The sequence below is a fragment of the Podospora pseudoanserina genome, chromosome 1 (assembly GCF_035222485.1).
Source record: "Podospora pseudoanserina strain CBS 124.78 chromosome 1, whole genome shotgun sequence".
In the NCBI taxonomy this organism is placed as follows: Eukaryota; Fungi; Ascomycota; class Sordariomycetes; order Sordariales; family Podosporaceae; genus Podospora; species Podospora pseudoanserina.
Window position 1 is genome coordinate 8740362 of NC_085920.1, and position 27147 is coordinate 8767508.

General features: G+C 51.8%; 7 protein-coding genes across 7 annotated transcripts; 4 read left to right on the forward strand and 3 right to left on the reverse strand.

Moving 5' to 3' along the window:
* Window positions 1-253: 253 nt before the first annotated feature.
* Window positions 254-3438, reverse strand: QC764_124390 (uncharacterized protein). The gene is made up of 2 exons (XM_062943673.1): window positions 1684-3438; window positions 254-1624 (listed from the first exon to the last, which is right to left on the reverse strand). Exons 1-2 carry the CDS (start codon window positions 2492-2494, stop codon window positions 600-602), a joined length of 1836 nt encoding a protein of 611 aa, XP_062806824.1. The 5' UTR covers window positions 2495-3438; the 3' UTR covers window positions 254-599.
* Window positions 3439-5565: 2127 nt separating this feature from the next.
* Window positions 5566-8758, forward strand: QC764_124400 (uncharacterized protein). Its single transcript, XM_062943674.1, has 3 exons — window positions 5566-6189; window positions 6262-6507; window positions 6814-8758. Exons 1-3 carry the CDS (start codon window positions 5851-5853, stop codon window positions 8590-8592), a joined length of 2364 nt encoding a protein of 787 aa, XP_062806825.1. The 5' UTR covers window positions 5566-5850; the 3' UTR covers window positions 8593-8758.
* A 98-nt stretch (window positions 8759-8856) lies between these two features.
* Window positions 8857-10264, reverse strand: ERG6_2 (Delta(24)-sterol C-methyltransferase; the record flags this gene model as incomplete). The annotated part of the gene is made up of 3 exons (XM_062943675.1): window positions 9630-10264; window positions 9307-9571; window positions 8857-9242 (listed from the first exon to the last, which is right to left on the reverse strand). Exons 1-3 carry the CDS (start codon window positions 10119-10121, stop codon window positions 8857-8859), a joined length of 1143 nt encoding a protein of 380 aa, XP_062806826.1. The 5' UTR covers window positions 10122-10264.
* A 469-nt stretch (window positions 10265-10733) lies between these two features.
* Window positions 10734-13699, reverse strand: QC764_124420 (uncharacterized protein). Its single transcript, XM_062943676.1, has 4 exons — window positions 13042-13699; window positions 12248-12984; window positions 11963-12198; window positions 10734-11902 (listed from the first exon to the last, which is right to left on the reverse strand). Exons 1-4 carry the CDS (start codon window positions 13080-13082, stop codon window positions 10874-10876), a joined length of 2043 nt encoding a protein of 680 aa, XP_062806827.1. The 5' UTR covers window positions 13083-13699; the 3' UTR covers window positions 10734-10873.
* A 338-nt stretch (window positions 13700-14037) lies between these two features.
* Window positions 14038-17493, forward strand: QC764_124430 (uncharacterized protein; the record flags this gene model as incomplete). The annotated part of the gene is made up of 5 exons (XM_062943677.1): window positions 14038-15397; window positions 16435-16487; window positions 16544-16695; window positions 16868-17140; window positions 17193-17493. The coding sequence occupies 5 exons, from the start codon at window positions 14038-14040 to the stop codon at window positions 17257-17259; spliced, it is 1905 nt and encodes a 634-aa protein (XP_062806828.1). The 3' UTR covers window positions 17260-17493.
* Window positions 17494-18258: 765 nt separating this feature from the next.
* On the forward strand, window positions 18259-22347 carry QC764_124440 (uncharacterized protein; the record flags this gene model as incomplete). Its single annotated transcript, XM_062943678.1, has 1 exon — window positions 18259-22347. The coding sequence occupies one exon, from the start codon at window positions 18259-18261 to the stop codon at window positions 22345-22347; it is 4089 nt and encodes a 1362-aa protein (XP_062806829.1).
* A 1165-nt stretch (window positions 22348-23512) lies between these two features.
* QC764_124450 (uncharacterized protein) lies at window positions 23513-27146 on the forward strand (the record flags this gene model as incomplete). Its single annotated transcript, XM_062943679.1, has 4 exons — window positions 23513-23539; window positions 23640-23777; window positions 23837-26017; window positions 26073-27146. 4 exons carry the CDS (start codon window positions 23513-23515, stop codon window positions 26919-26921), a joined length of 3195 nt encoding a protein of 1064 aa, XP_062806830.1. The 3' UTR covers window positions 26922-27146.
* Window position 27147: the final 1 nt, after the last annotated feature.

A 27147-nucleotide genomic window follows, 5' to 3' on the forward strand; every position in this document is an offset into this window, starting at 1 on the left:
AGCCTGCTTCTCTCTTTTCCCAACCAGCCAGTCCCGAAAAAAAGAAAGAAGGAAAGATTTTGGAAATAAAACGACACGGGAAAAGGGCTAGACATGAACAACCCATCCATAAGAAGTCGAAACGTTTCCTTTTTCACCAGAGACCGGGAAACCCCAACCCATCCGAGTAAAAGCACAGCCATGTAGATGAATACACACAGATAATGGAATACAAGTCACCAAACTCGTATAAGTCCAAACATCAACTCGAATAGAAAAGCACAACAAAATATTTGCTTGTCATAGCAGGTAAAGAGTAAAAGAAAAGGAAAACAGTTTTTTTTAAAAAAAAAAAAGTGCCGCTGTATCATAGGTCATGATACATGACGATTTTGTGGGCGAGGCCAGGGATGGTTGAAGTGTCCGGCATATCTTCCAAGGATCGCCGGAACCGCTTCCTCCATGCCGTCCTTCGACGTAAGTGTCTTCGTTCCATCCACCATCCTCCACTCCCAAACTTCTAGGCTTGTTGACGCGGAAGATGAAACTTGGTCCGTCATCGTGCTGCTATCGTTGTAGATGCGGCAGAAAACCAGAAATAGGAAATCCCGGGAGATCCATTACAACTGCAAAATTTCCATGTCCGAAATGCTCCGGTGGCGTTTGTGGAGGTTGTCATCCGCGACGGTATCGGGGGCCTTTCTCTTCTGTGATACATGGTTGAGCGGAGATCCTGGGGAATAATCAAGAGGTCCATCAAGGCCTACCATGCTGTTTTTCTTTTGCCTGCGCACCGGTGTGATGGGGGTTGTTACCGTCTCCATGCTGCCGGACTTGATGCCTCGGAGAGTTCCAATGTGGTAAGGTCCAGAGAAAGCGAGTGACTCCTGGGTCGCGACCTCACTGTTGATGAGTTGCTGATTTACCTGATTACGACGGAAAGCGCCCACGGCGTTGGAGTTCATCTCGAAGTGGGTGAGCAAAGGGTGGACGTCCTTGACATAATAGTCTGTGTTTGTGGTGGTCATGCTGGCCGAGGTCTTGGGCCGTGTCGGGCTTGAATTTGGATCATTGCTCCAGTCTCCGGCGTTGTCTTCGTCTTCGTTTTCCTGGTCCGATTCGTTGTCCTCCCTAAACTCGATGAAATCCTCAATCCTGAGAGCATCCTCACCCTCATCTTCCAGGGCTGGGTAGTACTCGGATTCATCTGTCTCTTCCCCAGTGAATGCATCAGAACAGGGGAAGAAGGCCTCACTGGGCCCAAAGGGCTGTGTAGCGAAATAGTCACCCAAAGTATTAGCGTCCATGACACCCAGCATGATCAAGGCCGAGTTGGCCATCATGGGAGAGCAAGCCGACAAATCATCCTGAGCAAAATTCAGGTCATACGACTCTGGAGCCAACTCGAGACGATCCGCCTTTTGGCGCGTGAAAATCATCATCTTGCCAGTTTTTGGATTGATCACGCCGACCGGCTTATCGCTGTCACCGTCCAAGTCGAAGCGCGCAAGACGAGGCTTTCCTCGTACGTGGCAGTTAGGTCTTGGTGTCTCAGAGTCCGAAGTTTCCACAGACACTGGTCGCCGAACCTGCTTCTTACGCACAACCGGCTCTGGGATGTCCTCTTCTGTTGTGTCGCCATCAGCTGGTAATGGGAAAAAGTCAGCGCCAACTTCCATTTCCAATCGCAAGCCAACAACTCACTCTCATAACCGTCAAGCTCCGGTGACTCGGTGGAAAATGCCGTCAGCGGAGTGGGTAGAATATTCAGTGGAGGGATGACCCTTGGCGTTGGCATTGGGGTACCGTGGAGACCTCCATTGTCGAATTCGACATCCGATGTCTCGACGAATACGTCTTGGGTGGAGCCATTGAAGTCCCAGTACGAGCCATCGGTGTCGGAGCCATCATCATTCTCAATCTCGCGGCGGAACCGGGGATCAAGAGCGTTCTGGTCGACAAAGATATCGGGAAAGAATTGCTTGCCATCATCAGATTCGGACAGGTCGGATTCTGTGTTGTCACTGTCGCTGTCGATACCGGCAAACCGAACATGGCGCTTAACCGGCGTGACATCCGGCAGTTCAGACTCGGGCCACATGGCATCCTCAAACTCTTTTGGTGGTGACAAGCCCTGCCAACTAACACTGTCGTCATCGTCGTCCTCGTCATCATTGGCATCTTCGTCGTCAATGGCTTCCTCTTCTTCGAGCTCGTCCTCCTCGTCTTCGTCTTCTTCATCAGCGTCATTCTCTTCGTCGAGCGGCCGAGGGGTTTTCAACAGGCGATTCCTAGCCATATTGGTGATCAGATGCTCCTCCTCGGCCGCAACCACATCGTCCTCGTCGAGTTCATTGTCAGATTCGCTGACGTCTTCGACGCCGGAGTAACCTTCGTCGTCGGAGAGGTTGAGAGACGACTCGCTCGAGGTGACGGAGGGCCTGCGCGGCTTCTTCTTGTTGACGAGCTTGATGCGAGGCGCAGAGGGATATTTTTGGTGAATGTTTCGAGACATGATTCTTGGCTATGCAGGGGTGGATACAGTAGGTGGGTTGATCTTGGGGTGATGCACAGTGGATTGGCTCAAACGGCGGTGAACCTTGCTGCAAATGACGATACACGACAATGCCGAGTCCAACAAGCCCAAGGCGTGTCTAACAGGTAAGCTTTCAATGAAGCTGTTCAGCGCCCAGTCCGTTTATAGAACAATCGGCAGTTGACTTGATCTCAGATATAAGTGGATCAAGATGGGTGGAAGGGAGGATGTGGGGAAGTGAATTGGCCGACTGGGGAACAGAGCCGCCAGATACTTGTGAGTAGACTGTGGGAAATCGCTGCGTGGCCTGAGAGTGGTGGCCGTGGTGAGTAGAACTTGTTAATATCAGAGGCGGACTGTCCGTCTCACTGCAGTTGATGTGCAATTGAACCCTGTCCCACACTGGAGACGGGCTCGAGACAGATGAGTCTGGTGAAAACTTCGTCGAGTGGGGGAGTTGGCAGAGTTGAATATCTCGCTGAGGCTGCTGGACTGCGGACGTGCGAGTGCAGCACACGTCCGCAGTGGGCGCTTAGAGCTCAGCGACGGCCGACGGCATCTTGAAATCGACGAAGTTTTGGTGAATCTGTTCTGGGTCTCTGAAAGATAGTGCGACTTCGTCGTCTGGCGGTTTGGGGTGATGTGGTTGAGGGAAAGGAAAAGGTCAGTGAGGGGAGCAGCGGGACTCAATTGCCTTTTGACGAACTTTTTTTCGATGGGTGGGACTGGGATTGCAGCACCTGGGATTGGCTCGGCTCGCTGCTGGAGCCAGAAAACGTGGGGCTAGCGCAATAGAGTTCCACACTTGGAGCAGAGCAGACCCCTGGTTCAAAAGTGTCCACGATCAGCCAAGAGGCGCTCACTGCCTGCCCTCTGCAATCCCGCGTTCTGGCAGCTGGCAGCTGGAGCTGTCTGTGACTCCATCAACCTACAGAGTAAGGTAGCACGCCTCCAAAACTTCAACGGCTAACCCCTCCAATGTACTGCAACCTTCCTTCCATGCCTTTCCTATGCTGCGTGCTCCTACCGCAGTAGTCTCTACAGACTTTTTTTTGCTCCCTTTCTCCTCATCGAGGGGCCTCGCTGCTCCGGGAACTGTCACCATAACCGTTCTGTCACCGCTCTTTTCCGTCTGCAGGACATCACCCTCCTGGCTCCTCCACAAATCATGATGAGCAGACACAGAGCCAGGGATGGGATGGAGGGCAGCACCACTTGCATGCGACCGAGACAATTAAATCCATACCTACCGTGCGAAATACTCTTTTCATCGTGCCGTCTGTTACATAAGTGTGCCTACATCGTGACCTTAAACATGAATATCGAGCCCCTCCTGGTGCTCGCTACCAGATTTGGGGGCGGGAGCAGGAATCTGAGGCTCCGAGTCCACAGAATCAATTCCTACGCACACTTCCCCGCATCTCAGACCCTTTCTGTTTCCGTTGACTTGGCTGCTTGACCTGGCAGGCCACAATGCACGTCAAGCGCGGTTGCATATCACACAGTCACTACGGTATGATGTCGGTTACGTTGATGGCCGTGACTGGAACTTGCTCGATGATATTCCCCATTAAAGCCCCACAAGTCCATTTGTCTGCTGCACCTGTATATCGTTTACACGCCGGCCTGGATCAAACATAGATGCCTGACTGGCCCTGAAGAGGCCAAAACAGGCAAGACGTGTATCTAGTTGTCGTCGTTGCGTTGCCTTGACGTGTTATCCCACGCTGAGGGTCTCCAGTTCTCCCTCTGATGTCGTTGTGGTTCCAGCTGCCAGCTGGCAGCATCTTCCAGCTCTAGCCTCTACCTAGGCGGGGTAATGACTCGTCTTGCCGTCATTTCTTTCGGATCTCCCTCCTCTCCCTCTGCCATTTGAGAATGTGGAGGAGATTCAACAAAAACAGGCTCGCTTATTGCGGAAAATGGATTGACCATTGCAGGACCTCGACCGATTGCACGCCCAAACAACGCCGACATCTCACCATTGTTCGCCTTCCACCAGAGACCCAAGAGAAGCTAAACCTACTAGCCACATGCGCAGCGCTAGTGGCAAACAGCTTTCTCGTCGATATGCTCGTGGAATCATGTTTGCTCAGACCGAGACAATATTGCGGCTTCCAACCTGTCACCGCGGTAGGTCTGCAAGAGTCACATAAGGGTTCCATGGTTACGGTGCAAGCAAGGCAAGGCCAGACATTGGATGAAAATTATGACTCGCTGTTCAGGAGGCAATCTGGACCTTTCCAATTGGCGACGACGGGTGATTTTGCACCTGCACGTTTTCAACAACGAAAGATGACCCAGTCTACACCGAGATCGGTCATGCGAATTCAACGCCGGGTGAACCTGGTCAAAGGAGACAAAATTCTAAGAAAAAACGCTGAGGCCGGGGTTTTCGATTTTTCCAAATGGGAGGTATATAGAAAGAGCGTTACGTATGCCGAACTATTTGCTGGCCAGTGGCCACACACGATCACATGCGCTGGGCTTGAAATGGTTCCTGGCGGCACCTTAACTCTAGACTAAAGGTGTGAGGGATAAACACAACTAAAAGCATAAAAAACAGTGTCATGGACTTGGATGCAACTGGAACCGGCTTGAAAATTTGCAAAAGAGTCCAGGAAACGGGAGCTTCCAATCTTCCCCTCTGCAATTTAAACGCGGGGCAGATGTCATCAAGGAAAAGAGTGGGGAGCTTGGTTAAAAGATAGAGGGGCTAGTGGGCACCCTCCCCACAGAATAATTGGCGCCACAAGTAAGTTAACTCTATTATACTGTGAACCATGCCTTAAAACCAAATTAATAGATCTTTAAACTATCTTTTAAAACCTTTTATCTATCTTTAAAGGCGTGATAACTGTGTTTGAAAGCCAAACGATTATCTTTCGAGGTATGGTTTATAAGTTTGACCCCCACGTTTGAGTACCAACTCTTGTTTTTTGTGGTGACTGTGGTGGGTCTGTGGACTATGGCAGATCTTATCTTATCGCTCCACCTGGCATCGCGCTCCCTGTCTCCCTGTCAGTTTGGTTGTTCGTTCCTGATTCGCCGTTGCCAGGGGAACTGCTGCTTCCAGGTAGCGTAAACATTGTTCTGGCCGCGCCTGGCGACACAACTGGGCAGGGCATTGGTCCAAACTTCCATGCGTTTTCTCTGCTTCGATTCTTCCACTTGCCAACTCACAACTGCAGCCATCCTGGCCCATATTCTGAACCAGCTCCACTCTATCTCCCTTGGCACTGCCCTGGACCCTGGGCTTCACCTCGCGCATCACCGAGGACAGGTCGCGGCAACATCCCCGATCTGCTGTAGGCGAACAAAGCAAGGTGACAGATATGGCCACGTCAAGACCGCCGCAGAATCTCTTCCAGGTTTATCTGCGACTTCGCCCACACAACAATAGCGCGTCGACCAGTGGGGAAAGATTTCTTTCTGTCGAGGAGCCCGACGAGAACAGCGACGCGCCGAGACATATCACCCTAAACCCCCCCAATGATCGACGGCGTGCCATCGAGAAGTTCGCATTCACCCAGGTGTTTGAGGAGGATGCCTCCCAACTGGATGTCTTCCATTGCACTGGCGTCGCAAATCTCGTCGAAGGCGTGCTTGCTCCCTATGGCGGCGAGGGGACTGATGCTCTGCTTGCGACGCTGGGCGTCACTGGGTCAGGCAAGGTCAGTGGGATGGCCGCCACTTATGGCAGTAGAAAGCAGGAGACAGCTAACATTGATATTGATATGGAGTAGTCGCATACCATTCTTGGCTCAAAGTCCCAGCGCGGGATGATCCAGCTCGCCCTCGATGTCATCTTCCGATCCCTTAGCGACAATCTGCTCGACTGCAGCTCTTACCCTCCCCTCGAACAGTCGATCACCAACTCTGATCCTTCCGAAGCTCTCATCTTTTCTGCCCACAACTTCCTCGACAGTGTGTACGCGGATGCGCCCGCCACCTTCAAGAGTAGCAGCTCCAGAGCACCTACGCCTATGCTAGTAGGACACCCTTTTCAGTTACCCCCTCAGTCTCTAGTCATGAATGAAAGGGTTCGACCCTTTGGATCTGCCGCGAAGACAGTCCTGCTAGGGACAGCGCCCAAGCGGGCCCCAAGTGTTCGGATTGTCAGCCGTGAGGATTCAGTAGCACCACCAAGCCCCCCTGCCACACCTCGGAAGCGGCTGGAGCCAGTGTCCAAAAGGCCGCGCAAGGCGCAGGGAACCAAAGCTGCTGCCTCCAAGAGTTTCATGGCTTCTACTGCATCGTCGATACGTTCCAAAGCAGTTACTAAACAACCTTCACAGAGCGAATCCGTTGGACCGAGTTCGAACCAACACCGACGCATGAATCGCTCCGTCGCGTTCCCGCAGCAGCCTGATATAAGCGCCCTATCTGTTTCATGCGATCCGTCGTCCGAATATGCCGTGGTGGTTTCCATGTACGAAGTCTACAACGATCGCATCTTTGATCTCTTGACCCCTCCCACCAAGTCGGCCGCAACGAAAGAATATCGCCGACGACCGCTCCTGTTCAAGCCGACAGAGACATCCCCTGATCGCAAGATTGTTGCAGGACTTCGAAAGGTTATATGTGGGGATTTGCAGCAGGCCTTACTGGTGCTTGAAGCTGGTTTACATGAGCGGAGAGTGACAGGAACAAGCAGCAACAGCGTTAGCTCGCGAAGCCATGGCTTTTTTTGCGTAGAAGTGAAAAAGCGCACCCGAGCCAGCCGCAAGCACGGCGATCTTCCCTGGGGCGGCAGCACTCTCACCATTGTTGATCTTGCTGGAAGCGAAAGGGCGAGAGATGCCAAAACCGCGGGCGCGACACTGGCAGAAGCCGGCAAGATCAACGAAAGCTTGATGTATCTAGGCCAATGCTTGCAGATGCAGAGCGATGCCACGACCAAGGACAAGCCAAATCTTGTCCCATTCCGTCAGTGCAAGATGACTGAGTTGCTGTTCTCCAATTGTTTCCCGTCGGCCTCATCCTTTTCGTCAGCCCGCCATCGAAATCCTCAGAAGGCTGTCATGATCGTCACCGCCGACCCTCACGGCGACTACAATGCAACGTCTCAGATCCTTCGATATTCCGCCCTGGCGAGGGAAGTTACCGTCCCGCGCGTTCCCAGCATAACACAAACCACGTTGTCGGCCCCGGCGCCTCCTGCCAGCCCACCCCCCCTGGGACAACTAGGCTCTCCACCTGTTCACCATCGCAGCTTTTTTGCTCCTCCCGGATCATCTTCTTCCAACCAACCGCAGCACGGTGGCCTGTTGTCATCCCCCAACATTCAGCGAGCATTCTCGCCTCTGTCTGGCTCTAGCCTCAGCGGAGACGCCCACCGCAGCACTATGGAGGCCGCGGCGCTCGAGATTGCCCGTCTCTCTGAAGAGTTGGAGTATCTTCGTCAAGCGCTCGAGTCAGAACGCTCAGCGCGCGAAGAAGCCGAGGCGCATTTGCTCAGCATGGAGGATCGTATGATTGAGCTCGAGCAAGCTATTCGTGAGGACTGCACCAACGAGTTTGAGCAGCGCCTCGAGATTGAGATGGCAAGGTGGAAGACGACGATGCAAATCGAGATGGAACGAGGCGAGGAGCACTGGGGACGGAAGATTGAAGTTTTCGAGAGGAGCCTCGCTGTCGCGCCTTTATCGTTGCCGTCAACCCAGCCGCAGAGCGATTACGAGGAGGTCGACGGGGAAGACAACGACAAGGAAAATATTCTTATGGAGGACATGGAACAGGAGAACGAGAGACTCAAGAGGGAGAACGAGATTCTCAGAAGAGAGGTAGCTGGGATGAGCCCAAGCAAGAGGAGGCCGTTGGGTGAGAGATCAGGACTCGGTGTTGCCGGTGAGGAGAGCAGAGGTAGCAGTCCAAGACCCACAAGAAAAGACAGGGAAAAAGACAGGGAGGTGACATTGAGGCAGAAATTGGAGAATCTTAGGATGGATGATTCATCTTCTGAATCTCAGCGGCCGCCGTCTGCACAGCAACAAAGCAGGCACAGCAGTCCCAAGAAGATGAGGAGGTTACAGACCAAGAGATGGAACGAAATCGATGATGACGATATGTTTTAGGTTCACCGATTAGCCGGTATGATTGGTATGAGGGAGGCGCATTGGGTTGGTTCTTCCCCAGGACATGAAGGAGCATAGCTGGGTACATACATGTCGGAGTTACAGATACAGACAGATAACACCTGAACCAGCCAGTCACGGCGGTCAGGCATTGTTGGGAGGCCTTTCCTTGGGGCATATGTAAACGATTGTAATGGCTTCTCTTTATCCTCGGTAAACATGCTGTTGTCTACTCGACATATAATCGGCCGCCTCGCCGATAGTTCAAGCCCTCTTGAGCTCAACTTTCTCCTGTTCTTGCTTTTGCTCTGCAGAACCACTTCGCTTGTTTGCCGTGATTGGCTTACGGCATGTGAACACATACATTGGGGTGAAAATCCCCATCTTGCCGCCGATAGCCACCGAACGACAGCAGTACCACATGGTGTCCATCAGGGTGAGTGTTTCGGGTGGCGCAAAGCCGAACAGAATCAACACTCGGTAGATACTTTTGGCGATGAATAGGAAAAGGGGAGACATCTTGACCACCCTGAAGAAGTCATCCCACCCAGGAACGCGCCATGCCCAAGAAACATCTCCTGCCGGACCATAGTACCAAGGAGCCCCATTGCTACGGTCAGCCATGTTCTCTTCTGCCAGTAACTCGAATCCTGTTGACATTTTGTCAGTTTTGCTCTTTGCAGTTGTTTTGTTGAGGCAAGAAGTTGGACTTACCAGCAGAGACCACACACCTCCTCATATCCGGCACCCACGGCATCTTCACAATCCCGTTTCCAAATTCGACCCAGTTCCGAATCTTCGCGTGCTCAGTGTCGTTCTCGTCAAACTTCTTGGTCATGGCGAAGTCGTGAAACGTAAACGGGGCTCCTGGCTTCAAGATGCGCTTGATCTCACGGTACACTTCTGCAGGGTCGGGGGCGTAACAAAGGCTTTCTACCGAGTATGCGGCGTCGAAGGATTCGTCTTCGAAGGGGAGTTTCTATCTTTCGTCAGACAGTGCTTCTGTGATAGGAGCAAACAAGAAGGGGATTACAAACCACAAAATTGCCCTGGACGAGGGTGACCTTGCCTTCCAGTCCGGCCTGCTTGGTCAACTGCGTGCCTCGCTCAACATGCCAGGCGCTGTTTGTGATCCCAATGATCTCGCAGCCGATTGCTTTGGTGATGGTGCGGACAGGGCCGCCAATGCCGCAGCCAAGATCCAACACCTTCATCCCTGGTTTGAGGCGGGCAATACGGGCAAACTCGTGCTCATAAGCTGTCATGCTGTCGGTTATGGACTTCCCAGGGAAGATGGGGGTGTAATGGAATCGCTGGCCCCATCCTTGCTCGTAGAGAGGCGAGACAAGATCATAATAGTCCGAAGCGACTACGTTGTATTTCTTTGCGCGGGCGGCCCGTTCTTCCACCGTGGCGTAGCCGACGGCATCGTGGTCGATGACATTTAGCTGGGAAGGGTCACGGTTGAAATGGGAAAGGTAGCGGTGGAGAAGCGCAGGGGTGTAGTTGGGAGGTAGGTGGGAAGACATTTTCACAAGCAGTGTTTTCTTGAGTAAATGTTGGCAGTGTCCAGGAGATGGAGAATTATGAACAGGACACACGTGTCGGTTTTGTGAATCTATAAGTAACACAGGCGAAAGTATTTACAGCCCTTTTACATCGACAAAGGTTGTTGAGCTTGGGAGTCGGGAAGGGTGCAGTTAGTATTGTCATGGATCAGCGTTCTTTGTTGAGACTTACGATTGTTGACAATAAGACAACGAAGGCTCGGGCAACTTATGCGGCTCGACTCAACGAAGCCGTGGAGCTATAGCTGCGGTATCATTTCTCATTGGCCTTTGGGCTGTCGCTCACAAGAATGCAAACTTGAAAAAAGAAAGTGGTCATCATCAGATCATGCGATTTCAGGGGTAGCTAGCATCTAACCCCGGGGCCTGACCTTTCCAATTGGCCCCCAGAATAGAAGAAGCTGTATGCCAGCTTAGGTATCATCCAGACTCTTACTATACCCACAACGGAACTCGATCGCATTACAGTCATTAACTCGTGCAACCAAGATGGATTCGCCTAACCTGACACCCCGAGCAGCAAACCACCCAAGGAGGATCCAACATTTCCCGTTATACGTCTTCCTCATAGGGCTGCGACCTTTGCTATCACTGCACATGGAGCCGATCATCCCATGGGCCGATAGGTGCCCGGTTTAGAGCTCGAAAACATTTCTCCCATGGGCCAGGTACAGCTGTATGAAACGACAACCAAAGTACACACTATCCCCTACTTATACGAGGAAAATGCCCTCAAAGTACTCCTGCAACTGCTCAAAGTCTTCCAACTCACCAACCCAACCCACATATTGATCCGGTCTGACAGCCACAACGCACCCTTTCTCCTTATCAACTCCGTAATTCTTGTATGCATCGCCAAACCCTTCATGGTAACTCTCTTCATCGACAAAAACCTTGTTGTAGTCCCATCCGGTGTGTGGGTCGAAGGGATGCAGGATATCGGGGAAATCTCGCAGGAGCTCTGTCTCGGTCCTTTTGGCTGAGTGGATTGTCAACACCTCGATCACACTATCAATCTTAGCCCCCTCCGGAGTAGCCCTTCTCATAAAGCCGTTGGACGAGTTTAGCTTATCACAGAACACCTTAACTCGCTGCTTCTGTGCTGGATCCAGTATGTCCCCGGCAAACAACACAATGCGGAACCGTCCATCAGCCTTCAGCCTCTCTTGGAAATGCCATGGCCGAGCACACGCCTGGTTAAGGACTTTAAAACTGTTGAACCTCATCCCCACAGGCAGCCCTTTGGCCAGGCTCTGCTTCACCTCGAACTCCTCCACGGTAATTCTGCACACCCCTTCCAAATTCCGGCTTCTAACGCTCCTATCGCCCAGTTCGCCAGGGTCGCCGCTCTTGACGACCAAAGAACTTGGACCATAGTCAACACTCAATCCGCTGGCAAACAGGTTCCCTTTCAGGAACGCGTCCTTAAATTCAGCCATGCTCACGCCTTCTGCGTCCATAACATCCTTCGCCGGGCGCCCGCTGAACAAACGACTGAACTTGTGGTCGAACTCGATAAGGTCCTGAGCAACTCGGCGTCTCTCGGACTGATATGTGTCCAAAATCCTGGGATGACAAATCCCCTTGGCTATGAGCCCAACCTTCCACGCCAAGTTGAATGAGTCCTGCATAGAAACGTTCATGCCTTGTCCTGCTTTGGGGGAATGAGTGTGCACTGCATCGCCCGCAAGGAATACCTTATTGGAAGGGTGCGAAAAGGAGGGTGAGATACGTTGTCCGATCTGCAGTTGCCATGTTAACCAGGAGTGAATAGGGGTAAAAATGGGCTCAGGGGGAAATACCTGGTACGCGGTCCACCAGTCGCAATATTCATAGTCGATCTTATATGGCCTTAAAATCTTTTGCGCAGCGCCAAAGATGAGCTCCGGTGTGATCTTGGACCTGTCTGCCCTGCCGGATGCGTCCGGCGTGACCTCCTTGAGCTGAATGTACAATCTCACCAGCCGGTTCTCGCGAGGGATGACCATGAGACTCCCATCGTTGGCTGAGTGGATAGCACAGCGCATGCGAATGTCGGCTATCCATGTGTCAGCCATGTTCCCAAGTTGCGCCCCGAGGAAACTTACGAAAGTCAGTGAAAGGGATGATATCCATAACTCCCCAAATGAAGTCGGTTGCTTCGCCTTGTAGCTCGAACTCGGGACCAAGTGCCCGTCTGGTCCAGCTCCTAGCACCGTCACACCCAATGACGAATTTTGCATTGATCACTTCTTCCTCCCCACCCTTTGCATCTGTGATCTTGTCCTCGTAGTCATCCCCCACAAGGTTACTCCGAAAGAGCCCATCTGTCACATCACTCTTGCTGCCTGTCGTAGCTTGCGGCGGAGTAGCTTCCTCTTCTGTTAGCTTTCTCACCGTCACTTTAACTCTCTCCTCCCCAATCTGCAAACTGGTTGGTAGGATCGCCCTCTCGACTTTGATGGCACCCCCAGAGTATTTCTGGATGTTGTCCAAAAAGAACCTCTCAATCCTGCCCTGTTGCAACACAATCTGTTGGAATCTGGACAGCCCCACAATCGTATCGGGGATTCTGTCGCTCCGTTGAATGATACCTGTCGCGTCAGGATTCCACATGCAGATTTCGATCATGTGGTTTGCTTCCTTCCATGCCCTGTCAGCAAAGCCAAGAGAGTCAAAGATTTCAAGAGAGCGGCATTGAAGACCGTCGGCCTGGCCCGAAAATATCTTTGTGGAACGCTTGTCTATGATCCGAACTGAAAGCGGAGAGGCAGAGGGGATAGCGGTGAGGTGAGCGAAAGATGCGGCAGCCATGAGCCCGGCAGGCCCGGCGCCAATGATGAGGCTAGAGTGTGCATTAGAATGGCAGGCATATACTTTGCTCTGGGCTCCAGTCACTTACACGTCGACATTCGTCTCCGGAATATCGGACTGAGAGAACATGGTGCCGTCACAAAAAGTACAGTGAAATATCAGGTAACAGGCTATGGTCAAACGAAGAGTTCATCAACGACAGGAACGGGGACCGCTCCGGTTTAAACCCCTTCATTTCTTCACCGTACCTTCAAGGTAGGTACTTGGGTGCAGCTCCAACCCACCCTCAAGGACATGATCAACATGACGAGGCATACAATCATAGGCCCTCATTGGTCATGTTTTTATGCTATTGGACTTGTCCCTGCACGTTGGTTGTGCTTTGGGTCGCTTTGGGTGCTGAAGAATTGCAACGACATGAAACTAACCCGGAAATGGACTAGATGCTTACTGACTTTGATGTGGACTGATGATGGACTTCAACAAGGCTGGAAATGGTTTTGGGAGTGAAGTGGAGGTTTACCTTCAAATCAATGTACTGAGCATGCTCCTCCAAAATAGCCCGGAAGGCTGTTTTTCGGACACCGAACAACCACCGACCAAGAAGGGTGGCTGAGGGATCTCGCCGTGGGGACAGGGGTACGCTAGGATCGCGGGGGTCTTAGAAAGACTCCACCGCCAACCATCTTGATTATCACCAATGACTTCAGCGGACACGGGAGGCTTGCCCTGCCATGATTGTTCACATAAACGACAAAGAGTCGAGAACTGGCAGACAACAAATGACACGAAGAAGAAATTTACGACAAGGTAGGTACTTAAATTTCCCGAGCTGTCCATTACCTGGTATTACGAATAGTCCTCAAATTTATGTTCCACACGTCTAAATGGCGGAGAATGGCTGCGGCACGCTGCGCCTCACTGGCCGTCATTACTAAAGAACCAGCATTCCCAAGCCTGACAGAGCCGCAATCCTTCCACCTCGAATATTCTTCTATTACACCACTCCGACGACAAGATATCACGGTCTCGAGCTTCCTGAGAAGTATTCCCTTCCAGGTTCTTACCCAAGCCAATAGCGAAAATGGCAGACATAATTGGCACCATCGTCACTCTTGTGGAAACGGTTCAGTCAGCCGTCACTCTCTACCAGCGCATCGACGGCCTACCCACACAAATGACGCAACTCGGTAAACGAATCGAGCGCCTGAGCCCATTTCTGAGTCGGCTGGAAACTTTCATAAAAAAAAGACCAGCAGCTGCCTCCTCAAGCCTGTATCCTGGCCAGAAACAAGATCTCAGACAATTGCTGGATGCTATTAACGGCCACATCAAGAAGGCAACCGACCTGCTTGAGCGATACGAGAAAGGCATTCTCTCGCGGTCTCATGATCTTGAATTTCGAGCGCGATGGGTTTCACAAATATGGTTTTCCCTAGTAGAAAACAGCCCAGAGAAAGTCCAGGCAATCCTGGATGATATCGAATACGACAGGGGCGTTCTTTCAGACTACCTCGCCCTAATGGCTGTGGACAAACAACCCGATATCCCGAGTCCCAACCTAATCACAAGTCCAGCCCCTAAAAAAATTATCATCAACAGCCCTGCGAACAAGCACATCGCTAATTCCCCAAAGAAGAACAACTTATCACCATCGTCAGCACCAGCCAAACGACCATCACCATCACCATCGCCGATACCACGACAAGATTTAAAGGTCCTCTTTGTCGACCCTTATCATGCTGAGCGAACAGCGATCGCCGAGTCTCTCCTTGCCCTCTTTCAGGAGCTGACTCTACTGTACAGGTCGAACACACCCTGGCGCATATCAACCGTCTCGTCCGCTGGATTCTTTGTCAAAAATTCTTCTGATTTGGTGCCAGTCATCTCATCTCTCAACTACAGCTACCCATCATGGAAGAAGGATTTCAAGCCCGGCGGCCCGGGCGATGTTCCAAAACCCGAAGCCTTGAAGGCCATCTTTGACAACAACTGGGCAAACTACCCCTTTAAAAACGCGATCAAGTCGCAAATATCAACTCGCCCCAGTGTAGGCTTGACAAAAGACGTATTTAAGAAGTACGACTACATCATTGTCTTCACCAAGCGGGATCACGACAACATGATCAAGCTCAAGGAAGCGGTAGCTGCAATGGCAAAAGAGAGGCAAAGGGCACGGGTGTTACATCTGGGAGTGTACTTGGGCGGGGAGATTGTTTATCCAACATTGGCAAAAGGAACGGGGGAAGTTATTGAACAGACAAACCGGCATGAGTGGAACAAAAAGGTGGCTCAGATCAAGACGGCGTTGAAGGAGTTCATGAGGCAGGAGATGCGGTGGCAAATGCCAGAGCTACCTGGTCCAGAAAAGAACGATGGGAAGCAAATCAAGGATACCGGGGAGAAGAATGCAAATGGAGTCAAGAACAAGAAGACAGAAAGCGGTAAGAACAAAGTGAATGCAGCTGGTAAAGCGAAGGGAAAGGGGTCTTAGCGACATGACGCTTTAGGACCGGCTTTTGGTGTGCTTTACCTACCTCATCGATGAGAGCTGGGCATTTTGGATTCATATCAATGGTGATTGCATGTTGTCTATATTTCAGACCAATTTTGTTGATATTTTAGAAGTCCGGGTAAATGTTTGTTTTGGGATCAGACATGGCTGCTGGAGATACAAGCTCAGCACCGGCTGAGCTTGTTTCCGTCAAGCTTTGACTAGGCGCCGCCACTAACAGGGGCTTTGTTCAGGCACGTACGTTACATATAGTGTTTTTGTCGACGGCTAGAACCTAGATTCAATTAAACCCAACTTCATAGATGACGCGGCCATCGACATACACCTTCCACAACATAGTCCTTCCCCGCAGAATGTATCCCGACCAACACACATTCGCTTCTTACTTCTTATAACATGCGACCCTGTTCGCTTCTCGGCAAGTGATCCGGTTCCTCAAGCCCAAAAATGCTTGCAGAGCAAGTTTATTGCGTTGGCCAGATGCCGGCCGTTCTACACGGCTAAACAGCAAGAGCCTGGACTGGCCTCTGGTTTGGCGAGCCTAAGAAGGCTCTTCAGCCGGATGATATTGATCGGAAAATCAGGACGCCAGTTTCATGGTCTACTCAGCGGGAATCGTGAATCCGTTTGTCGGAAATACAAAATGTGCACTTTCCTGGAGTCACACCCAATGGCTTGTCAGGGGCAGAAGACTTGTGGTTGCACTTTTGATATTGATCATGGCCGGCAGTAACCTTGGCTGGGTATGCAATCTCGTGAGATCATCCGATCCAGGGCTTGTATCGTGGTGAACCACGTAGCTGTTGCCTGTATTTAGTCTCAGCCGGCCACGATTATTGTCTTGTCTTTCACGAGCATCATATGATTTTGATATCATTCAACTTTCAGCACACTCAACATGAGAATTGTATATCTTTCGGCGTTGCTTGCGTTCGGCCTACAGGCTGAGGCCCAACTCGCTGCCAGACAGCGCGGCGGCGGTGGTGGAGCAGCGTGTGTGTGGGAAGGTCATTGTCTTGGTATACCTTTGCCTATTCTTTCAACTTTCACTGTATAGAGACTGACAAGTTGCCAGGTGACGAATGCGACTCTGAGCTTGACTGTGACGGGGATCTGTACTGTCGCTCAGGAAGATGTGCGAATCCCCCTACCCAGAGCTCCTCTCGTGGCGGTGGACAAGGCTCAATCATCCGCACAACAACCATATACGTTTATCCAACCCCTACCGTGAGACCTACCTCACCTGCTCAACCAGCTTGCGCTTGGACCGGACATTGCATTGGTATCTACTTACCCTGGACCCCTGGGTTTTCTCTCTTGGCAGCTAATACTAACGGTCTCTCAGGTGACAGGTGCGAGGACGAGAATGACTGCGACGGAGACCTGATCTGCCGTGCAGGTCGTTGCAATCCTCTTTCCGGTGGCATAAGCACGTCCACGCGCAGAGCCACGGTCACATACCCGCCGGTTTTCACGCGTATCACCAGTACTCGCCGTGTCACGGTCACACTGCCCCCGGTTATTACCCGCACGAGCACAAGTACACGTCGGGTTACAGTTCCTCCCATCGTGACGACTGTAACTCGCAGCAGAAGCACAGCAGTACCGCCTCGTCCAACGCCAACAAGCAGACCAGGGCCAAATTGTGGAGACAACCCACTCTCTTGTATCGGTACGTTGTTTTCTGCCTTTTTTAACAGATAGGTTGCTGATGCTCATAATAGGCTTGAGCTGCCAGGAGGATTCAGACTGTGGATTCGATTTGATCATCTGCAAGAATGGCTTTTGTGATTTGTAACCAGCGTTTCAGCTGACGACCAGAGATGGCGAACAAACTTGCGCCTGTGTGGTGGTACCGAAATGAACCAAGTGCTCTAAAAGGGCATCTGTGTCTCTCCCATGCGTACCCAATGACTAGGTGAGGATCTCTGTGTTATGTCCATTTAAGGTAGCTTTGGAGAATGTAAAACGGTCGAAGCTTTTGCCTGCTAGTAGGAGAGATGTCATTTTCTCTTTGTATCCCGCATGTCGTACGACCACAAAACCCACCAACCTAGGTAGGTAACTTGGGACAATGAGGCGTTCAAAGTTGTACAGTATAACATGTGAAATTTGCGAGATTGGCATTACGATTTGCCTTTAGGAGGTTATTCATAGTTAGTGCTGTGATTTGATGATGATAGGGAGGCTTGACTAAGGAGGGTGAAGTGGGTTGCGAGTGCGGTTTAGAGTGCGGTTTAGATGTCACGATGTCTGTTTAAGGCAGGCAGAAGTCTTCACAGTGTCGAACGTTGCTAAAAGCGGTATGTCAATGGGATGTGCCACTGCGAGACAGAAGCTTGGACCATCTGAGAACCAAAAGCCTATCCGTAACATTCTCTCCGGTTTGAGCTTTTTGAGGACAGCAAATGTGGGGTGCTGGGCACACCGGCTTAGTATCAAGGTAGATCATTTTGGTTGCGTTGGCTGCAGAAAGACCCGCTCCATCCCGTCCGGACGAACACATAATGGGTATCGGAAGACGTGGTATCGGATCGGCGTCCCGCTCCCAGGAAACCTGACTAAGCAGATCGGAGATCGTACAAACAACTGAAACAAGGCAGGCGGGTAAGCTTGGCATTTCATCGCCAAACCTCGACGAGACCGCTGGGTCGCGTCTTTTGACGCAACCCAACTTCCTCCGCTCAACGTACGGAATCTGCCGAAAACTGCGAACTGATCTCGCACACGGGACCTCGCTGCGAGGAACAAAGCTCTCGTGCACACTGAGGCCTGGGCTGCCCGAGTCAAATGGGAGCCGGAACGACTCTGTCAGCGGCAGTAGGAGCGGGTGGGACAGCAGAGTTCAGTGAGCCGAGTCACCAGACGCCACGGTTACCTCCCGCCTGTGGAACAGACGACGCATCCACCACAGCTACAGAGGATCTGGACTTGCTCGAGAGCATCAAAGAAGTCTTGGACGTTGATTCCCGTCCGACTTTTGTTTTGGATCTCGACCCCGACGACCCCCTGCCGATCACTCCCATCGATTCCACCAGCAGCCCCACTGCCAGAGCCAAAGTCCTGCTCCCCGTATTCTGCAACGCTGCCCTGCGACTGTACGAACAACTTTACGATGGCCTCATCGGTCTCGACGCTCAGGGCTTACCGCCAGAGCAAGAGCCTCAGGATGCCTCCTTCGATGAGTTCAAGCGATGGGCCACCGGCGTGACGACTCATGACGACTCCAAGGACGTCTTTCCACTTTCGTTTCTCTATGGCGACCTCCTCTGGACCGGCTCTACCGTTAGGAAGCGATGGCGCCTCATCAGTGGGAACCGCTTGTGGCGCGCTGCTGAAGTTGCCAGTCCCGTTGGTGACCTGTCCTCTGGAGCACCAGCTGAAGTTGCGACAGGCGGCTTTGTCGCAGAACACAGCCTCAAGGCCGCATCACAAAAAGCGCCACCGTCAGAACGCCCAACAGACACGAGTCTCCCCGTATCAGGAACGACAATAGCCGTTAGGTACTCCAAGCAAAAGTCGGGACGGCCTCCTCCAAAGTCGTTCTTTTCAACACGACAGACCCCGGCGGGAAGTTCTGACGACACCACAAAATCATCCGCATCCATCACCTTGGCTGCACCAGAGAAGTCAGTTGCCGACTGGACCTGTCCTGAGCCGAGAGGGGTACTCTCAGCTCATCTTCAATATGCCCGGACCGTCAACTGGGCCATCACGCCATTGGGTCCAATGGAGAAATGGTCGCCAGAATTCAAACAGACGGCCAACCTCTGCATGAACAACCCTCACCCGGCCGCTCTGTTCTGGGGCAGCGAGCTGACAATGCTGTACAATGAAGCCTACGCCACCGAGGTGGCTGGCAACAAGCACCCTTCTCTGATGGGCACCGGGTTCAGCGGTCCTTTTTCTGAGCTCTGGGACTACCTTCGCCCCATTTTCGCTGAATGTGCCCGAACAGGAATAAGTGTGCGCAAGGAGGATGATTACTTGCCTATTGACAGGCATGGCCTACTTGAAGAGACCTTCTTCTCTTGGTCTTTTACTCCGATGTATGGGGGCACCGACCGAATTCTCGGCTTTTACAACGCACCTTTCGAGACAACGAAACAGGTCATCAACCGCCGGAGGATGCATACCATCAACAAAATTGGCGAACGAACAGCCCAAGCCAAGGCTGTTAAGCAATTCTGGAAGTTTGTCTTGGAAGGTCTGCAAGACAATGAACGCGATGTCCCTTTTGCGTTGCTCTACTCGGTGGGCGATGGAGAAGGCGAAGACAACGACCACTCTTCCATGTCTTCAGGCAGCACCATTTCGCTCAAGACATGCCATCTCGAAGGATCCATTGGAGTCCCTGATGGGCACATGGCAGCCCCGACGCATCTTGATCTCAAGCGGAGCCGCGAAGGGTTTGTGCCATCCTTCCGCGAAGCCATGCGCACCAGAGAACCAACCCTGCTTCACACACGAGATGGGACATTGCCTGAAGTCCTCCTCGAGGGTATCAATTGGCGCGGTTTTGGGGATCCCTGCCGGGAAGCTGTCATTTTTCCTGTCCGGCCGACTAATGGGGATGCGGTGCTTGCCTTCTTGGTGTTGGGCGTAAACCCTCGCCGGCCGTACAATGACGAATACAAGGCTTTTACCAGCATGCTTAATCGACAGCTGGCCACCTCTTTGGCATCCGTGATCCTGTTCGAGGATGAGACTCGGCGTAGCAGGGATGCAGCGGAAGCAGCTGCATTGGAGAAGGAGCAGTTGACACAGCAGTTGAATTTGCAAGCCAGCAGGTACAGACGCATGACTGAGCTTTCTCCCCTCGGAATGTTTCTCATCAGCCCCGAGGGTGTTTTACGCGAGGCCAACGATCGGTTTTTCGAGATGACGGGCCACACCAGAGATAACAGCAGCCAGTACGAGATGTCGTGGCTGGATATCATGGTTGAAGAAAGCGCAAATACGATGAGAGAAGGCTGGGAGCGTCTGGTCAAGGATCACTTGCCTTGGTCGGGAGAGTTGAAGTTAAGGAAGCCGCGGATTAACCCAGCGTTGGAAACGAATGAACCAATGGATTCCTGGGTTTTGTTCAGTGCCCATGCTGAGTTATCTCATGATGGCACGGTGAGATCCGTAATGGGTTCCATCACAGATATCTCACATCTCAAATGGGCCCAAGGTTTGCAGAATCGTCGGCTCCAGGAGGCCGAAGAGACAAGGAGACAGCAGAATGAATTCATTGACATCACCTCGCACGAGATGCGGAACCCCCTCACAGCCATTCTGCAGTGTGCCGACGATATTTTATCGGCCTTGGGGGCCGGAGACAATCAATATCAGGGCACAGAAGCGACATATCGAGGAATTGGGAACGCTAGTTCAGTCACGTCACAAACCATCCAGTCCTGTATAGATGCCGCTCAAACCATCGCATTGTGCGTGCAGCACCAAAAATCCATCGTGGACGACATCCTTACCATCTCGAAACTGGATTCAAACTTGTTGCTTTTGACGCCTGTCCCCTGTCAACCGAAGCTTTTGCTGCGACGGGCTGTCAAAATGTTTGAGCCCGAGTTACAGGCGAAGAAGATTGAGGTTTCTTTCGACATCCGGGAGACCTCTCTTACCGGACTCAGTGTGGACTGGGTAGCCATGGACCCGAGCCGCGTCCTCCAGGTTCTCATCAACCTTCTCACCAACGCCATCAAGTTCACTGCGCCTGCCAAAGACAAGAGGCTGATCACAGTTGCATTGGATGCATCTTTGAATCCTCCAGATGCCCGCCTGATCCCCGGGTTTCAGTATGTTCCTGTATCGTTCAAGGCAGCTGGTGGATACGTTGACTCGAAAACATCGGCTCTGTCACCGGAGGATGAGATGCCCGATGCGACAGTACCAGTTCAATCCAGCGAGCTATATTTGTATTTCCATGTGCAGGACAGTGGCTGTGGCTTAACGCACGAAGAGAAGCAGATATTGTTTCAGCGATTTAAGCAAGCCTCCCCACGGACTCATGCACAGTACGGCGGAAGTGGACTAGGATTGTTCATTTCCAAACGACTGGCTGAGCTTCATGGAGGGCAGATTGGAGTGGCGTCGGAAGCAGGGGTGGGGAGTGTCTTTGGTTTCTTTGTCAAGGTGAGGAGAGCCGCCCCCTCTCCTGTATCACGCGAAGAGGAGGATGCTTTCCTCGCAGCGGTTGGGCCAATGGAAAGACACTTGCATCCAGTAGGCGAACGAAATACCTCTTTGCTCAGCAGTGAAGCTGTCAAGCAGGAGGGCAAAGGATATTCTGGAGTTTCCTCCGCCGAATTCAGTTCGGGCGCGAGCCTAGTTGGTTCTATGGCACCCGAGGCAGCACCGGCACGACCGCAGCCATTTTCAAGAATTGCATCCGACGTTTCATCAACATTCGACCCGAAGCAGCTTGATATTTTGGTCGTTGAGGACAACCTCATCAATCAAAGGGTTCTCGTAAGGCAACTCAAACAGTATGGATGCAATACGGTCGGCGTTGCGAATGATGGCTTGGAAGCGCTGGCCTTTCTTGAGAAGACGCACTTTTGTCGGACCTCTGAAGAGAACCCGGGCCAGGATCTATCCGTCATACTCATGGACTTGGAAATGCCCAACATGGATGGCCTAACTTGCGTCAGGGAAATTCGCAAGTGGCAACAGGAAGGAAAGGTGACCAAAGGGAAGCACGTTCCTGTCATTGCAGTAACCGCCAACGTGCGAGACGAGCAAGTGGCCACTGCGAGAAAGAGCGGAATGGACGATGTTGTGTCTAAACCTTTCCGCATCAAGGATCTAATGAAGAAAATCGAAGTGTTGTTGGGGCAGGATTTGGCAGGATCACAGGCACAGCTGGAGCACGCATAATGATAGGGACACGGCTTATAAAGGTATCGTGGCTGAATAGAACGCTTTCTAGAGCGTGGCAGTTGCGCATTGGGAATGATATCAGGGATATGAAATGGGGGCATGGGATAGCACGTATACGAATCGGCGTTGGTGTTTCTCGTTATTGTCTATTTGGATATCAAGGTGCCATGGCGCTAACTTCTAGAAAAGATGGCGGGGGATAGATGTCACGGCTGTTAGATGTTGCTCGGATTATCTTACTAATGAGACTCTCAATACCAGAACTTTATGATGTCTAAATCCCGCCCCGTCAAAGCCTTGGTACCTGCGAACAAGGTTTCTACACAGCTTTGAAAGTAGACAAATGCGCATTGTCATAGTTGGTACCGGGTTAGGGTTCAGGATTGAGGGGTTCAGGGGCTCGAGAGTCAGTAGTTGTCAGCAGAGCGCTAGTATGCGGTGTTTGTGCCCACCTGAGATTTGCACACCAGTAACAAGAAGGTACCCAATGTCCCAATCTCCTCCATGTCTTGAATCCAGCTTCCTTCCGCTTTGCATGCTTATAAAGGACAGACTGATTAGGTATCCATTATCCGTATCTCTGTCGGCGATTGGAACTTTCAACTTGCTCCTTCGGCAAACTAGATACACCGCCTCCTCGTAGGTAACTGACCAGCTTTCTTAACACCTGATTGGTTAACTCGCCTATTTCGGTCGAGCTCGCCGTCTCCCGCGCAAGGAACTGACGCACCAGAAAACAATTACTAAACACTTGGCACTACAGCACTGCCCAACGGTGCATTGCGTTTCTCCGCTTTTCGGATCATGCTGTGGTTTCCACGAAAGCCGACGGTATTTACATTGCCAAGATTCGGCCTTTTCCCCTTTTTGTCCCGTACCAACATAGTCACGGATCCCGCGTGCCCCGTTGACCTACGCGTCTTTGTCTGCCGACACGAATTGACACTAATGTTAAGTCGCACAACACATGCAAAGGCTTCATCCTTCCGACTGTTGACCAACTGACTGTGTAAGCCTGCGCTGATGAGACCGTTGATCATGCCCATGCGACTGATTTCATAGCCGGCGGTGAAGCCTACTTATAGCTTGGACCTTCTGCCTTAATCTTCACTTTTTAACTTCAGCTTGAGTCCGTTGTTGTCTTCCCCGTAAGAAAGAAACCATGGCTCTCGGGGGCCTTCCTTTACCGGTACGATATATTCCTTTTTCCCCTCTTGGTGTTGGTTTCTGGGTCACTCCTTTGAGAAAACGTTCAGGTTGGTTGTTACTGATACCCAATGCATCAATAGGGTCCCCGCGCATACCCCATTGTGGGGAATGTACTGCAGATTGATACCAGCAGCACCCTCAAGTCCCTTGATAAGTTTACTGATCAATATGGCGAAATCTACCGCCTCGTGCTACCTTGGGGAACAACCGCCATTGTTGTAAGGTCCTTGATGCACGTCTAGTTTATAAGCAAAGCGCCCTGACCATGGAATTGTAGACAACAGCAGCCCTCGTCCATGAGGTCTCCGATGAAACACGCTTCAAGAAGCCTATCATTGCTGACCTCGAGCAACTCCGCAATGGCGTTCCCGCCGGGATTTTCACCACCCCGACAGAAGAACCAGTATGGGGTATCGCCCACCGCGTCCTAACCCCTGCTTTCGGGCCGGTGCCCATCCAAGAAATGTTTCCCGAGATGCACGAATTGGCTGCCCAGCTTGTCATGAAGTGGGCTCGCCACGGCCCCGAGAAATCCATTGCGGTCAGTGAAGACTTCACCCGACTTGCCCTCGACACCATTGCCCTGTGTTCGATGAATTTCCGATTCAACTCTTACTATCACGACGAGTTGCATCCTTTCATTACCGCAATGGCCAATTTCTTGACCGAGTCTGGAAACCGATCCCTCAAGGGCAACTTCTTGTCCAGTCTATTTTTCTGGTCAAGCAACAAGTACTTTGCTGACATCAAGACCCTGAGGGACATTGCTCAATCAGTTCTCGATGCTCGGAGAGCGAATCCAAACGGAAGAAAAGACTTGTTGTCGGCAATGCTGGATGGCGTGGACAGGAAGACAGGCGAGAAATTGGATGACGGGGCTATCATCGACAACCTCATCACCTTTTTGATCGCAGGCCACGAGACCACAAGTGGCATGTTGAGCTTTGCGTTTGTGATGCTGCTCAAGAACCCAGAGACACTGAAGAAGGCCCGCCAGGAGGTCGACGAGGTGATCGGTCGAGGACCGATTACGGCCGAGCACATGAAAAAGTTGCCATACATTACTGCCATTCTTCGAGAGACGCTCAGACTATGTCCGACCATTCCTTCGTACGGCGTTCAGGCTCTCGAAGACACAGTTATCGGGGGAAAATGGGCAATCGCCAAGGGTCAGGTCGTTCTTCTCTATCTGGCGAGATCGCATCGAGACAAAGCGGTCTATGGCGAAACAGCTGACGAATTCATTCCTGAGAGGATGCTCGATGAGAATTTTGATCGGCTCAGCAAAGAACATCCTGGGTTTTGGAAGCCTTTTGGAAATGGTCAGCGAGGATGCATAGGGCGCGCGTTCGCCTGGCAAGAAGCCATGGTCATAATGGCAATGCTGGTGCAGAACTTTGACTTTGAGATGTCGGATCCGTCCTACGAGCTCAAGATTAAAGAGACTCTGACCACCAAGCCTGAGGGATTTGAGATGAAAGCCAAGCTGAGGCACGGGTTGACGCCTACCGAGCTGGAGAGACAACTGAACGGCAGCCTTTTGGAGAAGAGCACACTTTCGAAACACCCGCACGCCCAAGCGACAGAGAAAGGGACACAGCTCAAGCAGCTCAACATTTTTTACGGATCCAACACTGGCACGTGTGAGGCGCTTGCCCAGAGGCTGGCCATGGACGCCCCTTCACACGGATACAATGCAACAATCATTGATGCGCTTGATGCAGCAGCAAACCAGCTCCCCAAAGATGACGCCAGCCCTGTTGCTTTCATCACTGCGTCTTACGAAGGAGAACCGCCTGATAATGCCACCGATTTTGTCACCTGGATCAAAGACTTGCCTGACACATCCTCCCTCAAAGGAACCTCTTTTGCCGTCTTTGGCTGTGGCCACCGCGACTGGGCCAACACCTTCCACAAAATCCCTCGTCTAGTCTACCACACTCTTGAACAAAAGGGCGCTACCCCTATTTGCGATCTCGGTCTGACAGATGTTTCCCAAGGTGAGATGTTCACCGACTTTGAGCAATGGGAAGACGACGTGTTCTGGCCTGCCATCAAGTCAAAATACGGTTCTGCTGTGGGTGGTGGCAGGCAACAGGCTCTTGAGGTTCAGTTCTCAACCCCTCGTGCTTCGAATTTGAGGCAAGATGTCGAGGAGGCTGTAGTGGTGGAGGAAAAGACTCTGACCAAGGGAAATGGGGTTCCAAAGAAGCATCTCGAAGTCCAGCTTCCGGAAGGCATGACATACCGCGCTGGGGACTATCTGGCCGTGTTGCCGGTGAATCCCAAAGAGAGTATCAACCGGGTGATGAGAAAGTTTGGGTTGGCTTGGGATAGCCATATCACGGTTGCCGGTGGGGCTGAGGGTAAGAAGACGACGCTTCCAACTGGAGTACCAGTGCCAGTCCACGAGGTGCTTGGCTCTTACGTTGAGCTGTTGCAACCTGTCACCAAGAGAGTACGCCCGTTTCTATTCTTCATCCTTTGCTTCTAATTGACTGACATTTTTCCAGGGCGTACAAACACTTTCCAACTTCACTTCAGCTGCAGCCGACAAAGCAGCACTGTCTGCTCTTTCCACGAACCCCGAGCTCTACACTTCAACCATCATCACCCCTCGGCTATCATTATTGGACATTCTCGACAGATATCCTTCCATCTCTCTTCCCTTCGGCACATTCCTCTCACTCCTCCCCCCGATGAGAGTGAGGCAGTACTCGATTTCCTCTTCCCCTTTGGCATCGCCTTCCAAGGCTACTCTCACTTACACCCTCCTCTCCGGCCAGTCATTGGCCAACCCCGCCAATTTGTTCACAGGTGTCGCTACGTCATATCTGTCTGCCCTAAGGCAGGGGGATAGACTTCTTATCTCTGTCCGGCAATCACACTCGTCGTTTCACCTGCCCTCCAATGTCGAGACCCCGTTGGTGATGATTGCCGCCGGAGCGGGCATAGCCCCCTTCCGTGGTTTCATTCAAGAGCGGGCGGCCTTAGCATCTCAGGGTAATAAACTCGGCAAAGCGTTGCTCTTCTTTGGCTGCCGGCACCCCGACTGGGATGACCTTTATTGTGACGAGCTTGAGAAGTGGGAGGCTGATGGTATTGTGAAAGTGACAAGGGCTTATAGCAGACAGAATGACCGGGAATACGTCGGTGACAGTGTTCTGAACTACAAAGACGAAGTGAAGCAGCTGTGGGACAATGGTGCAAGAGTGTACGTTTGTGGCAGTCGGGCAGTCGGAGATGGTGTGAGAAGTGCCTTGGGAAGGATTGTGCTTGGTGACGAGGCAAAGGAGGGGGAGATTGCAAAGTGGTTTGAGGGGATGAGAAATATCAGGTATGCGGTCGACGTTTTTGACTAGTTCCAGCTTGTTGTCAGTTACCAGATGTTAAATTGGCAAATGTCTATCCTGCCGGACTGCAGAATGCCATGTTGTTTAGTAAGGGATAAGATTGGTAATCAGGCGTTCATAGATCCAACTCTCTGCTTAGTTATATCAACTCTATCTTTCGAAAGCTCAATTTAGTACCTTTGAATGTGACCAGATGTGCAAACTTGGTTCTTCGTGTTAAGCAGTGATATTGGAT